Raw genomic sequence first — 14,974 nt, 5'->3', positions numbered from 1 at the left:
GAGGTGGGACTCAGTGAAAGAATGCCTGTCTTCAGTGTACCAAGTCCCAGGTTCAATCCCCAGGACCACAAACAAACAAACAAACAAAATTAGAAAAGTAGGGAGGAGATATGAACAAGAAACTCAAATGGCAGGCAGAATGGTAAAAATCAAAACAGTAACAAAACACAAGGTAGAAAATTTTAAAAATGTAATCTTTTTATAAGCTCTGCCTTGCAACATCATTTCCACCTTCAGGGCATCTGGGTCTGAGATACAGACCTGAATGTCTAACTGGAAGCCTGTCTAGGGATAACAGGCAACTCTGGAGGAGGCGCAGAGGAAGGAGTCTCTGAGTACGTAGGTTAAGGATGGGTTGGTGGAGTCACCCTTTGCAGGAATCTGGAGAAGATGGAGGGGTAGCGAGGGCACTGGTTCTGCAGAGACAGAGCCAAGATGTGTGGGCAGCACAGACAATGCGAAGGGTGGGGAGTTAATGGATGTGGTCCTTCATTGGTGGTGTCTGCTTACACAGGGGACAGGAAAGAAAGGAATGATCCAGACATCATGGAAAAGATGAGGAGACATGCCTGCTGGGTTCCAACCGTAGGTTAGATTGGGAGAAAAGCACCCATGTTCTGGGTTCCTTTTACACCATACTGCCTGTATAATTTAGTCCTAACACTAACTTTGCCCAAATACCACTGCTCTCTTGCTAAAATCATGAACTTCTGCTAAGCTTAGCACCTTCTAATTTTCTTATATATAAATCACCTCTAATTAATAATATTTTTTTTACTATTTTTAAGTTACAAAATACTTTTGTTGATGGCCTCCATGTTTTAAAAGAATAAGCTTCATGTATTGGGATCATAACAGCATGAAGTGATTATATATGCAATTCTTTTCATAATTGTAGAAATGTCAATGGTCTAAGAAAACTACAAGTGATAGACATGAAAACTATAACATTCCTCATGTCACTACTCAAGTTAGAACTATGGATTTACTAACACACTGTAAAATATAGCCATAGCTTTTTTCCTGTTATCTCTCCTCCGAGTTGAGTTCAAAGCAACAAGTAGATAAGTATAATTGAATTGAAGGTATTGTGTCCATGAGTGGAAATAGAAGGGGCTGTGCAGAGCCCAGGAAACTTTAAGCTGTGGGAATATCACTGAGTGCACGCACATAAACCAGTACAACTCTCCGTAATGTCACTTTCCAACAGACTACACTTTTTCCCCCGCAGGCTTGGAGGTAGATATATGATCTCCAAATAGGTGCATGTTCCCATCTCGACTGACCTTCGAGTTGGCTTAAAGCAAAACAGTTGCTCTTGCCACCTCACCTGTGTTTAATGAGAGCCGTTTCCTCGTGCCAACGTTGGGTTAATGGACTGAGATGGAGGAAAAACAAACGGATCTCTCCGTTTCACACCAGATTGCCTTTCTGCCTCGTGGCTTTAATCACACCATCCTCCCCACATCTGCCATAATAACAATTATGGCTCTTCTGCCTCCTCCCTCACCCAGGAGGATATGAGAGACGATAGCAACACCTCCGGAAAAAAATCAGGGCAAATTCTTAATCTATTTCCAGCATGGTAGGTAATAATTTCCCTCTGCAAACCCCCAAGGAGTGCTTCTGTGGGCTGGCACACCCCCCCATCCCGTAGGTTTGTGACACCACTGTGATTTCTAAGTTTTTTCTATCTTTCCTCTTCTGAGATAAGTTTTAATTATGTAGACAGATTGTAAAAGTCTGTTTCTTCTTGTAAACAACTCTTTCTTTGTTAGTCCTAGATTTTGTTCCACTGTTTTCCTCCCGTCTCAATCTTCTTATCTACCCAGGAAATATGTCAGTTCATTGTCTAACTGCAGTTATCAAAGGATGAGAAAGCTAGCTTCTTTCATAGCTTTCCTGGGGAGTTGTTCTTTGCTGCAGATGGCCGAAACACCCATAGGTATTTGTTTTTCATTCAATATAGGTGCAAAAGATCACCATCAAAATCAGCAGATTTTCGGCATCTTTAAAACCTGCTTTTCTGCCATGATCAAAACACTGAAAATCCCCCCAAGCTCTGACAAAATCACTAAGAGTTGCCACCTCCTTAGGGGACTGAGAAAAGCTGATTTGAATAAGTGACCTGAGATGCTAACAACTGTGGCTGTTTCATTTTGGCCCCCTCCACATTATAATTAAAATGTAAAGAAAATGAGTGCTTGTGATGATATTTTTTCTGCTTGTGCATCAATGCTTTTGAGTATTGGGTTGTAGTTTTTTCTAATGAAATGATAATTCTAAATACTTTATACATTCCCCACAAACTCTTTCTTACTATCTCCAAAGCCAAGTGCTGTGTGAAAACTGGTTTGCTAAGGATGGCTAACTAAGCTGCATGTGGTGATACCCAGCTCTAATCTCAGTACTTGGAAGGTAGACACAGGAGAAACCAGAGTTTGAAGCTAGCCTGGGCTACATAACAAAATACTATTAGAAGGAAAGAGCAAAAATACCTAAATACTATCATTTAACTGGCCCTGCACTTACTCATAGCAGCTTTTAACTTTTAACTTGACACAGGCTAGGGTTACTTGGGAAGAAAGAATGCCAGATGAGGACTTGCCTCCATCAGATTGGCCTGTGGGTGTGTCTGTATGGCATTTTCTTGATTAGTGGTTGATGTAAGAGGGCCCAGACCACTGTTGGTGGTTCCAGTCCAGGGCAGGCGATCCTGGGGTGTGTCAGAATGCAAGTGGTTGGTGAGGAGGAGGAGTCGTTGAAACAAATAAATAAAATGGACAGAATTTTTATGGACATTTCTTCATACAAATGGTCAAGAAGCACACACAAATGCTCAAAATCCTTACTCATTAAGAAAATAAAAGTTGCCAGGCGGTGGTGCACACCTTTAATCCCAGCACTCGGGAGGCAGAGGCAGGTGGATCTCTGTGAGTTCGAGGTCAGCCTGGTCTACAGAGTGAGTTCCAGGAAAGGTGCAAAGCTACATAGAGAAACCCTCTCTCAAACAACCAAAAAAAGAAAAGAAAAAATAAAAACAAAACAAAAAGCTAAACCAAAAAAGCAAACTTAAACTAGCATATTGCTAGTAGGAACAAAAAGTGGAACAGCTGCAGTGGCTTCCTCAAAGCTTACACCAGTATTACCATGTGACCCAGAAGTGGAATTTCTGGACATGTGCTGAGAAGTAGTGTGGCTAGTGCTGGAAGGAGGCTCTGAACAGGATACATGTGCATCCTGTTCACAGCAGTGTTATTCACAATAGCCATGCAGTGGACACCACCCAAGTGTCCATTCCATGGATAGATGTATGTGTGGGTAAATAAGTTGTGGTAACAAAAATTATAAAATGCTATTTGTCTTTAAACTAGAAGGAAACTTTGGCACAAACTACAATCTCAACAAACCTTGGAAGCATTGTGCTAAGTGACACAAACCTATCATGAAAGAGAGAGAGAGAGAAGGGAGGAAAGAGGGAGGGAGGGAGGGAGGGAGGAAGAGGAAGGAAGGAAGGAAGGAAGGAAGGAAGGAAGGAAGGAAGGAAGGAAGGAAGGAAGGAAAAGAGAGAGAGTTCCGTATTGAGACTGGAGAGATGGTTCAGTGGTAAGTAGTGCTTGCTATTCTTGCAAAGGACCTGGGTTTGGTTCCCAGCATGCACGTTGAGGCAAACAGTTGTCTTTAACTCCAAATTCCAGGTGACCTAAACCTTCTTCTGGCCTCTGTGTGCACCAGACATGTACATGATGCACAGATGTACATGTAGACAAACACTTGAACATATAAAATAAAAATGAATAAACCTTTAACCAAAACAGCAAAATACTGATGATTCCATTGAGCTAACATACTAGAAACTAGAAAGGTAGCTTCAGGGGCTGACAACAGGGTACTAGGAGGGTGCCAGTCAATGTGCACGGTCTTGGTGTTGCCAAGGAAAAGAAATGCAAGAATTTACCCCACAACTTTGTGACTGCAACAGGATTGAAAGGCACACGTCCAAATGACTAAAAGGGTAAATGGGCTCAGCAGGCTATATTTAAATATTTATGCATATAAATATGCAATAATGACAAAGAAAAAGAAGCCAGGACTTTGAGGGACATGGGGGAAACTGGACTAAGGAAAGGGAATGGGGAAATGATGTGATGATATTTTAACAAAAAATGCAAAACAGTGGGGGAGAGAATGCAAGGTGAGCAAGCCACAGAGGAAAGCCAGCCAGGAAGCAGCATTCCTCAGCAGTGGCTCCTTGAGTTCCTATCTTGGCTCCCATCAATATCAGACTGTCAAATGTAGGATGAAACAAATGCTTCCCTCCCCAAGTCACTTTTCATTGGGATGTTTTATCCCATCAACAAAAAAGGTAACCAATACAGCTTTTCACTAAGATACATCAGTATGCTCCTCAAAGACTCTCCTCAAAGATTTTGAGTCATCTTTGGGATAAGAGATCAGTTATAGACACAGTTGTACAATGTCTTCATATTGAAGAAATATTTATGCAACTCTTCCAGAGAGGAAATGTGGTGTGTGGCCAACAAGGCTCTCTGCATGTCATAGATACAGTCCTGGCAGTGACCCCATTTGCCAGGCTATTAACCAGGGGAGGCTCCATGCTGCTTGGTATGGTTCAGTGGGAGACATGATCCTCACTTGAACTTCAAGAAAGTCACACAAACACCAGCATCTGATGCAGGCTCTTATGAGTGTTTATATTTTTCTAAGGAGAATGGTCATATTTCCATTAGATTCTCAGAAGTGGGTGTGACATAGAAGAAAATTAAGACTAAATTAAATAAGTTTATTCAAAGAAAAAGCTGATTTTGATTTGTTTTCTTTTGTTTTATATTTAAGCAATCTTTCATTGCCAAGGTAGATTTTTATGCTTTCTAATAGATTTCAGTAATTATGTTCTTATGGGAGGGGATTTTCAGACCCAAGCCTTTTGTATTTTTTATGCCCCATGGAGATTTTAAATTCCCCATTTAAATTTTATAAATCTGTTATTTCACCTAAATGGGAAATGCTAGATTAAACTTTCCAGTTTTGAATTTTATATACAGTCAGTTCTCCTAATCTATGCATTCATCAAATGTGTGATTGAAAATATTTGGCCAAAACAGGTATCTGTACTGAACATGTGCATACTTCTACAGATCCAGCCAACTACATATGAAAATATTAAAAAACAAATAACGGCGTCAGAACTGAACCTGAAACCCTTTCCCATGCATAATTTCCTTGAGAGTCGAGTGCTACAGACATTCACATAACATTTACACAGTGTTGGGGGAAGGGCAAATAGCCTAGAGACTCATTAAAGAACACCAGAGGAGGTGCATGGTTTCAGGAGGATACTACACCCTTTTTCCCCAGGTAGTTGAGCATCTTGCTGTCCTTGGTACTAAAGATATGATGGGTTTTCCCAAATCCTACAAGACGGTCCTAAACCTCATTCTCCGTTCTTTTGTAATCCATTTTGTTTCCCTTCTTCTCCTTACGATCATGTTGAAGTAACTCAAACCTTCACTTGACTCTTTACAACATGAAATAGCTTAACTTTTCACTTGATTAAATGTTATTCTGTGCTTTAGTATGGGTAGGATAAGAGTATACAGTATTCCACAGATAGGACACCAAGTTCCTTCCCGGGAATATTTACTGCAGGGCTTCTCTTTCAGTGAGTTACCACGTATTTGAGACTTCAGTGCTGTTCATATGCATGCTTTTTTTGGCCATATTTGAATACAAATCCAGACATGTACAGTGTGAATTGTTTGGAATTCTAGGTTACTTTGAGGAATGGGCCCCAAGAGATCAAGAAAAGATTGAAACTCCATGGAGAAATAAGCCATGTAGCCTTGGCATTCGGACATGAAGAGAAACACAGCCATCTGAAATGGTCATGAACCCCAAACAAGTCTTCCTTTCTGTCCTGCTGTTTGGGGCAGCAGGGCTTCTGCTCTTCATGTATCTGCAAGTCTGGATTGAAGAACAGCACACAGGTAACATGGAGACCCTATGTTTTCCCTAAATGATAACCACAATGGCCCCTTGGTATCAAGTAAGTTGTGATGGTGACAGATATATGATAAGCCAGAAAGGTTCCAAAATCGACAACTCAAATGCCCAGATCTCAAAAGGAGTAAATATTTTAAATACTTTACACTGCAGTGCCCTTTGGTTGGGCTTACCCTGCAGTTTGTGTCATATCAAAGGGGAGCATCCTGGTCCCGTCAGCACAGCATCAATGTCTTTTTTGCAAACTACCTATAGAAGTATAAAACGTATTCTCTCTTTGATCTGCCCACCAATCTGCACCAAGCCTAAACAGGAGCAAAATATATGGTAATCTTTTTTAATTCCTAATTTTTTTTAATGTTGATTCTCAACATCAACATGAAAATTCTTCATAAATTTGCTGTTAAGTGGAGGCTGAAACAATTTTTTTTTCTGAGATGGGGTATCTCTGTGTAACAGCCCTGCCTGTCCTAGAATTCACTCTGTAGACCAGGCTGGCCTCAAACTCACAGAGATCTGCCAACCTCTGCCTCCTGAGTGCTGGAATTAAAGGCATGAGCTACCACGCCCAGTGAAACAACTTAAGTACTAGTAGCAAGATGTTTTTGACTTGGCAGGCCATAATATTTCTATCATAACTACTCAACACTGACAATATAGGACAAAAGTGACCACTGATACTGAGTGAACAATAGATGAACTCATGTTTCAATAACACTTTACAAAAGAGATGCTAGGCAGATTTGGTCCATAGACCATGTTTTCCTGACCACCACTAAGTTCATCTTTTATATTCTTCATTCAGGTTAAAATGCCTGTACCTAGAAGGTGTTCAGTGACTGTTAAAATGGTTATATTTATAATTAAAATCATAGTATTAAGGGAAATGTCAGAGAACCTCTCAGGAATGTATACATTTGGCTGTTAATGAAATTCACTGTTTTCTTTTGGGAGAAACAGACTTTGGTTTATGACTATTAAGGAAAATAAAGTAGAAGCATAGTGATTTCTTAATTGTTTCCAGTTGTGACCTACTTAAAGATAGTCTATTTAAAAGACCCTTGAAGTATCTGCTAAACAACTTTGAAAAGATCGAGGAGTCACCAGTGTGACAAGTTTAAAAGTGATTTCCATTTTTAAATACCTTCCTTGGTTTACCTTTGCCAACAGTTTGGATCTGTTTAACTTGTACAGTGGCCTATGTTAAAAAGGTTGTCTATAATTGTTTTCTATGCAGAACTGAAGGGATGGGGCTACCCAACTGTTTTGTTGCCTAGTTGATTTCATCACCAGCTCCAGATGCACAGGAGGGAGCTATGAGATGCGGTGTTTTCCCTGCTGGGTCTACACTTTGTTCTGATCTTTTCTTGATATGCCTCCTTTCCTCCTTTTTGGAATAAGAATGTTTGCTCTTTGCTATTGCATGTTGGTAGTATTTTATTTTCAATTGTATGCGGAACTCACCATTAAGAGATTGCTTGAGTCACAGAAGAAATTTTGCACTTATGTTTCTGAAAAGTGTTGGGATTGTAAATGACTATGAGGATTTTAAAAAAAAATCAAATGTATTTTTTACATGAGCATATGAAGATGAAGGGTGTATTATAGTTACTGCTTGAATTTGTTGTGTTTGAGTGTCAGGTTGACAAGGGGTGGAGCCCAATGGTTAATCTTGAGTGTTATCTTGATGGGCTTTAAAATAATTACAGAAATAGCCCCCAGGTCCTATTTATGAGGGATTACTATTTATGGGATTACTTGAGGTGGGAAGAGCCAATCTGAATGTGGGTGACATCTTTAGTTCCAGAGTGGGCACAGGGTGAACAATCATCTCATGCTCCTGCCACACGTCTCCTCTGTCATGATGGGCTGGAGCCTCTTAAACCATAAGCAAAAATAAACAAGAGGGAGTGAGAAAGAGAGCAAGAAAGGGAAATTCTATAGTGTACATTACTGTGATCTAATAAAATGAACATTCAAAAATTAAAAAAAAAAAAGATGGCTCAGTGGGTATAGATTCTTGCAGTATCAGCCAGGCGACCTGGGTTCAATGCCCAGAATCCAGGTAAAGATGGAAGGAAGGAGAGAACCAACTCTATAGTGTTGTTTTCTGACCTCTACATACACATTATGGCAAGTATACACACACACACACACACACACACACACACACACACACACACACACAAATTAATTAAAAAATAAAATGCATCTCACATGTGTCCAAAGCCCTTATTTAGTTAAGAGCTTAAAAAGTATCATATTTAATATAAACCTTCTCCAGTCTTTATAATATCTGAGTAGATGGGTGATTGCTGAAGGAATTGAGACTCTAGAATATAAACCACTTATCCAAAGGCTATCATTTCAAAGCATATGTATGGAGGGAATGCCTGGACTTAAAGCCAGGTTGTGTCACTCTGAGGATCACACCTGTTTACTTTTAGGAAAGGGAAGATTCCTGTTACCCCACTTACCAGACAAAGTGAGGGAAGTTGCCTATCATTATGAAGTAATGAGTTACCGCAGCGAGACCCATACACAGGTCTTGCTGTTTCTCAGGAGTCCTAAAGAGTAATTAGATGTGTGTGTAACAAATACAACAGCATCAGTAAAATGCTTTAAAAATCCTTGATACTAGTAAATGAAGCAACTCAGAAGGCATATTTTCGTGAACTCTGCTACAAGCTAGAATCTTCACAAAGACCTGTGTGGGAGGTCCTCATACTACAGAAGTCCCCATATCGTCTGTGGCGTTCCACATAGGTAGGTACCTATGCATTTGGTATCCATTTTCAATAACACTGGGAATGTCAGGTATTTTAAACTCAATGACAATCACTTTTTAAACCTAAAAAATTTTGAATACATACTTTGATGGCAAGATAAAACTTTTAAAAAATCTGTCTTTTGGACACTTTAACTCTCTCTCTCTCTCTCTCTCTCTCTCTCTCTCTCTGTCTCTCTCTCTCTCTCTCTCTCTCTCTCTCTCTCTCTCTCTCACACACACACACACACACACACACCTTCTAAGAAGAGCTGGCTGCAGCTCCTCAAGCTCCCACAGATGAAGCAGGTGTTTAGGTCTCACTTCAACTGTATCAGAGGATGGCTAGCTTCTCTGCACACTCTGGCTTGAGGCCTTTGAAGTGGAGGCTATAGACTGATTTCTATGCTCCTTTGGTTTTCCTGGGCTTTTTCTAAGGAAATAAAATACTTTAGGATCCCAAACTAAATATTTCAAATGCTCTGACATGCTGGTAGAGGATGATGAAGACACAAGACACAGTCTTTTGGAAATGAAGGGGAAATTGGATGACAGAGAAATGAAAACTTGTCTCATCATCAGATGATAGATTGCCTTTTAGTACCCATGTTTTCCTTTCTTTAAACAGTTAATTTGCAAGTGTGTGTGTATGTGTAGTGTGCATGTGTGTGAATATACGTGTGTGGGGGTACAAGTGTGTGTGAAGGCTCATGTGTGTCATGTGTGCATACATGTGAAGGCCAGAGCTTGAACAGAGATGTCCTCCTTTGTCACAGGCCAGATTCATGCTGAACCTGGAGTTCCTGATCTGGCTAGTCTAACTGGCCAGCTTGCCTAAGGCATCCCTACTCTACCTCCCAAATGCTGGGATCACAGTTCCGGCCACTTGGCTTTTTATTTAGGTTCTGGGAACCTTAACTCCGTCTTCATGCTTGTGCAGGTAGTGTTTTATCCACTCAGCCATTCCCACAGCCCCATTTTAAATATCTAATTAAAAACATCCATTTGTGTGCTTTGTTGACATTATTATGAGTTTTGTTTTTAAAACATTTTGCACTTAAGAGCACAAGTTTTCCATTCAGAAAGGTTTTGAGGAGTTCGGCTGTCTGACTCATGCCCTTCTCATTAGCTGTGACCTGAGCACATTCCTTAGCCTTTCCAAGACTCACCTTTGTCATCTGTAAAATGGGGATAACATTTTCCACATAATTAGTAATAAAGTGGGTAAAAACTTAGTCTATGCTCTTGAGAAGAAGAACTTTTGGAAGGAATAAATTAAGGACAAATGGGACCATAAGGTAAGATGCCAATTCAATGAGACCTTGCCTTTGTAGGAAGATGAGAGACCCAAGCTTCAGAGAAACCAGTATTTGCAAGGCACTCAGCATGGTGCCTGGCAAGCTGAAGTTTGTGGCTGCAGCCTGTTATCCTTAGTGGAACGAGGCTGGGCATCCACAGCCTTGCCTGTTCTGAGCAGTATAATTAAGACTCAGTTACAGCTCAGGAAGCTGGATGCTGCCCAACCTTGTACCTTAACTGATTAAGAAAAAAATAAAAAGTAAAATAAAATCCTCAGTTCTGGCTCTGGCTAGAATGGTTGGGAGAATCTATTCAATGTCAGGCCAGACTGGTTTGCTCATGTGGAATTTGGGAGGGGGTGACAAGGTGGGTGCAGGCAGGAATACTGCCTGGCTGCATCTCGAGCCTCCACAAGCCCTGGGGAGGTCAGGCATACATTTGCTCAGCAGTATGGCCGGAGGACTTCACAGCTGCAGATACCAAACAATGTGGTGAATGCAAGGATATTACAGTGACCCAGGAAAAGAAATCCCTTTCCTCGAGGATGCTGGTCCCATAGATAGTACAGGAAAAAAGCGGCCCTGTGCCCAGCCAACACATGGTCCACAAGGACAATCTATTGTGACAAAAAGCAAAAGGGTTCTCCATGGCAGGACAAAATAATAAGTTGGGACAAAGAGAAAGAGTCTAAAGGTTCTTCAGTATGAAAAAAAAATTTTTTTTCTCACTACTTTTGACTGCCTAAACTTGAACTTCCTAGTCTGTGGAATCTGAGAGCTTGGTGAATCGGCCAGACCAGTCCTCTTGCTGACTCCACACTCAGAGCGTCAGAACTAGGACCATGTCCGACTTCCCATGCTTCACCTTCAGAGCTCAGCTGTAATTTCATTTTCTCTGATCACTCTGCAGATCAGTCACCCTGGCTCATTTACTCCCGCACACCCTTCCAACAGCATAGAGCCAATGTGTGGCAGATGCTCCACTGCCTAGCCATGGAGGTGAATAAATAATATTTATGATGGTTTTCCAACACCCTAGCCAAATGTTCCCTTAGACTTGTTTCAGTATTCCTAGGGACCAAGTTTCACATCCCGAGGCATCCATTGGTTTATAGCAGCATCCTTTGGGAGTTCACTGTGTTAATTAATAGAACTTGCCTCCTGACCTACGCTGCCTCACTCTGCCTGAGTCTTTGACCCCTCTATCACACAGTCTGTCTGATCTTTCTCATAGAGAACGAAGCCTCAGATGTTTAAACCATTTCATGAAAGAGATGATTGTAGCTAGAGTTTTCCTGCCTGGCCCACAGTCAGGACAAATCTTTGTCACCCACCAGTCCCACAGCTGCTCCAGACCCAACCAAGTAAACACAGAGACTTATATTGCTTACAAACTGTATGGCTGTGGCAGGCTTCTTGCTAACTGTTCTTATAGCTTAAATTAATCCATTTCCATAAATCTATACCTTGCCACGTGGCTCGTGGCTTACCGGCATCTTTACATGCTGCTTGTTCTGGCCACAGCTGGCAGTGACTCCTTCTGCCTTCCTGTTCTTTCTTTTCTCCTCTCTGTCAGTCCTGCCTATTCTTCCTGCCTAGCCATGGGCCAATCAGTATTTTATTTACTAACCAATCAGAGCAACACATTTGCCATACAGACCATCCCACAACACAGTCAAGTGCAGACCATCTCAGACACCTGCACTCAGGCCCGGTGTCCCAATCATCCTCTATGCGGACCTGCTGGGCAAAGCCACGAGGAACCCGAGAACAGGCTCCCACAGGACATACAGAACATCCCACAGGAGATGATCCAGATAACTCTCAGAAGTCATAACATTTGTCATTTGTCTATGTTCCTTTTATAGTACGAGTGTGTGACTTGCCTGAGACATACATGTATAAGATTCATTATCAAGTACTGAAGTGGTAACACATATTTTCAATTCAAAGCAGGTGATCTCAAGGTGAATCTCATTGGATAGCTTTCATTATTTCTTTTTCTGAAATATTCCACTATGAAGTTTAGCTTCAACCTTTTCAAATTGAAGAAATTTCTGAAGACATCAATTATGAAAACCTTTGTCAACAACCCCTAAGCATTTTATTCAAGACAAATCATTTTAGCTCCTTACTGATGCTGTTTAATATGTCTATTGTAAAGATACTAACTCTGATTTTTGTCTTTTATATCTTTCAATACACATATTTCCTCAAGTTTCTACCACTTATTTTCTTGATTTGCACCAAACAAGTATTGATATCAGCTGGGCGGTGGTGGTGTACACCTTTAATCCCAGCGCTTGGGAAGCAGAGCCAGGCAGATCTCTGTGAGTTTGAAGCCAGCCTAGTCTACAGAGTGAGATCCAGGACAGGCACCAAAACTACACAGAGAAACCTTGTCTCAAAGAAAACAAAACAACAACAACAAAAAGTATTGATATCTGTACTTAGTTTAGGACTCAGCATTATTAGAACCCAAGATCAATTATTTTGCTATATGTTATCATTAATATCTACAAAAGATTCATATAGCTAATTCTTGCCTGGAATGGATTTAGGCTGAGTGATGACAGCATATGTTAAACATGTATGAGGACATCAGTCAACCCAGCAGGATTACAGAAGGGAGTAAACTAACAAACTAACAGTTTTAGTTTGCTTTCTGTTGGAAAAAAAGGGAGGAAAGGGTTTATTAGGCTTACAGATTGCAGTCCATCATGCAGAGTCCTCTCCCATCAATTATCAATTGGGAAAACATAAATGTTCCACAGACATACCATGCCATGGCAGACAGTCTGGTGGAGGCAGCTCTTCAGATGAAAGAGTCCCTCTTCCCAAGTGTTCTAGGTTTGTATCAGGCTGACAAAAACTAACTATGACACTAACAGGGAAATGGGACTACAAACCTAATCTTCCCAGTACTCTGGAGGCTCAGGCAGCAGGATCATAAGTTTGAGGTTGGCCTTGCCTAAATAATGAGTTCAAGACTAGTGTGATCTATATAGTGAAAGCCTATTTCAAAAGAAAACAATGTTCACTGTCTGGGTCTGTAGAACTCTGATCCCAAGTACACATTGACCATGCTCCTTATAAACAGTGATATAATTTTCTATATATCAAGTTCTATTCAAGCCCTGCATTCCACATCAAGATAGCCAAAGCAAGATAGAGACATTTTCTTTCCCAAAGCTCAACAGACATCAGTTGCTTGTTAATTCTCTAATGTTTTTTTAGTATGAAAGCAAAAGATAAACTTCTGATGCATGAGGCAGAGGAGCATCACCTCGATATTTTCTCTCTGAAGCTGATTCAGTTTTTACACAGTCTCTGTGCTTCATGTGAACTCTGGACAGTCCACTTTGCTTCCTCTTTCAAATTCTTTCTCTTAGTTTTAACCTCCAAAGTCTTCCTTCTAGACTGGATTCATATCGTTCTGTTCTCCCGAGTCTCTCTGATGAAAGAGTATGTTTTTTTGCCAACTGCCAATCCTGATAGCGATGCTGTGAAATTGTACATCTTTCTCATTGTTTGCCAGAACCACAGCAAAGCCGCTGTCAAAATGGAAGGGCATTGGCTTGGTTATCAGTCGTCATTTCCAGGGACTAAAGTTGGACTTGTTAAAAAAAAAAAAAAAAAAAAAAAAAAAAAAAAAAAAAAAAAAAACTCTTTTAAATTGCTTCCCCTGGTTTGACTCAGTGTAGCCAGCTTTAAAAAAATCAAATGGATGCTTCCCCTTGCCACCTTCATCTGGACACTGCCATGCTTGGCCATGCCAGGACTTTTCTGTCCACTGCTCCTTTTCCCAGAACACATTTCCTTGGCTGTTTGCATGGCTGAGTTTTCCCTTATCCTGTAGGGTGCAGCTTCACTGTCCCTACACATCCTAAAGTAAGTGTCCCAGATCTTTCCTGTTTTGTTTTGAAATTTAGTTCATGGTGATTAGATCGGTGCCTAATCATTGTGTGTGTGTGTATTTCATGGTGGTGGTGGTGGGGGGGGGTCGTGTTTCCAAACGAGGAGGCCTTGTACTTGGTGACTGATCCATCCCTTGCCTTCAGGTGAAAATGTGGCCAGCCCTCACTTTGCCATGCATACATGTCATCTTTCAAATTCCATATGAATTCTCAGTCACCCAGCCCTGGGTAATGTGATGGCCTTGTGTGCTGTGTCCTATGTGCCTGCTCCAAGTGCCTGAATCTCACTCTGTGGCTGAGTGGTGCTCCCTCCTTTTGCTTCACTTGCCGGAAGTGAGAGTCCTCACCTTCAAGTCATTGCAAGTCCTTTGAGACTGACTAATGTTTCACAGCCATGCTTCATAACAGGAAAACGCTTGATTAAACCACATACATAGGGGCTTTCCAATGAGTAAGGGCGTATCTCCAGAAACAATTCAAGACTGCAGGATTCAGAGTGGGATACTATGGTGAAATGTGCTATTCGAGGAGGTAAAGGCAAAGGGGAGCTTTTACTAGTGAAAAGGGAAAATATGTGTAAGCTGCTTAGACACAAAGTCCATTAGCCTTGGAGATTAGAGGCAGCTTCAGCTCCTGCTCATTGGTGGAGGTGCTGTTGCTGTGCAAACGTTTTATCCAGGGCATCCTGTTGGAATTATTGCAGTCTTTAAAAAAATCAGAGATCAACTTTGCTACAGAAGTGTGTACATTTTCAGACCTCACAAAGCTTAGGGGTACATGTAGATCATGGGGGGATTTCTTATGGGATATTTGGCAAGTCACTCAGACATTACTTTTCTAAGACAGATAGGTATATGGTCTCCTCTTTAATTATGTTTTGGTTCTAATTTTGTCTGAATCTGGCAAAAAAAAAAAAATACCTGTTTTTTTCTTGATATAAACATTGTCCATCCTTTTAAAATATCCTT

The 14,974-nt window shown here is 40.9% G+C and overlaps 1 protein-coding gene across 1 annotated transcript in view; it reads left to right on the top strand.

The window, feature by feature from the left end:
• Chst9 (carbohydrate sulfotransferase 9) overlaps positions 1-14,974 on the top strand; it is a 261,426-nt gene that overhangs the window by 26,524 nt on the left and 219,928 nt on the right. The window contains exon 2 of the mRNA XM_028892022.2: positions 5,793-6,008. Within this exon, the coding sequence (XP_028747855.1) occupies positions 5,903-6,008 (106 nt within the window). The 5' untranslated portion in view covers positions 5,793-5,902. The remainder of the gene's footprint in view (positions 1-5,792; positions 6,009-14,974) is intronic.

This window comes from Peromyscus leucopus, chromosome 19, assembly GCF_004664715.2.
Source record: "Peromyscus leucopus breed LL Stock chromosome 19, UCI_PerLeu_2.1, whole genome shotgun sequence".
NCBI classification, from domain to species: Eukaryota; Metazoa; Chordata; class Mammalia; order Rodentia; family Cricetidae; genus Peromyscus; species Peromyscus leucopus.
The sequence above is the reverse complement of the archived record's forward strand: the minus strand, read 5'-3'. Positions and strand labels throughout refer to the sequence as shown.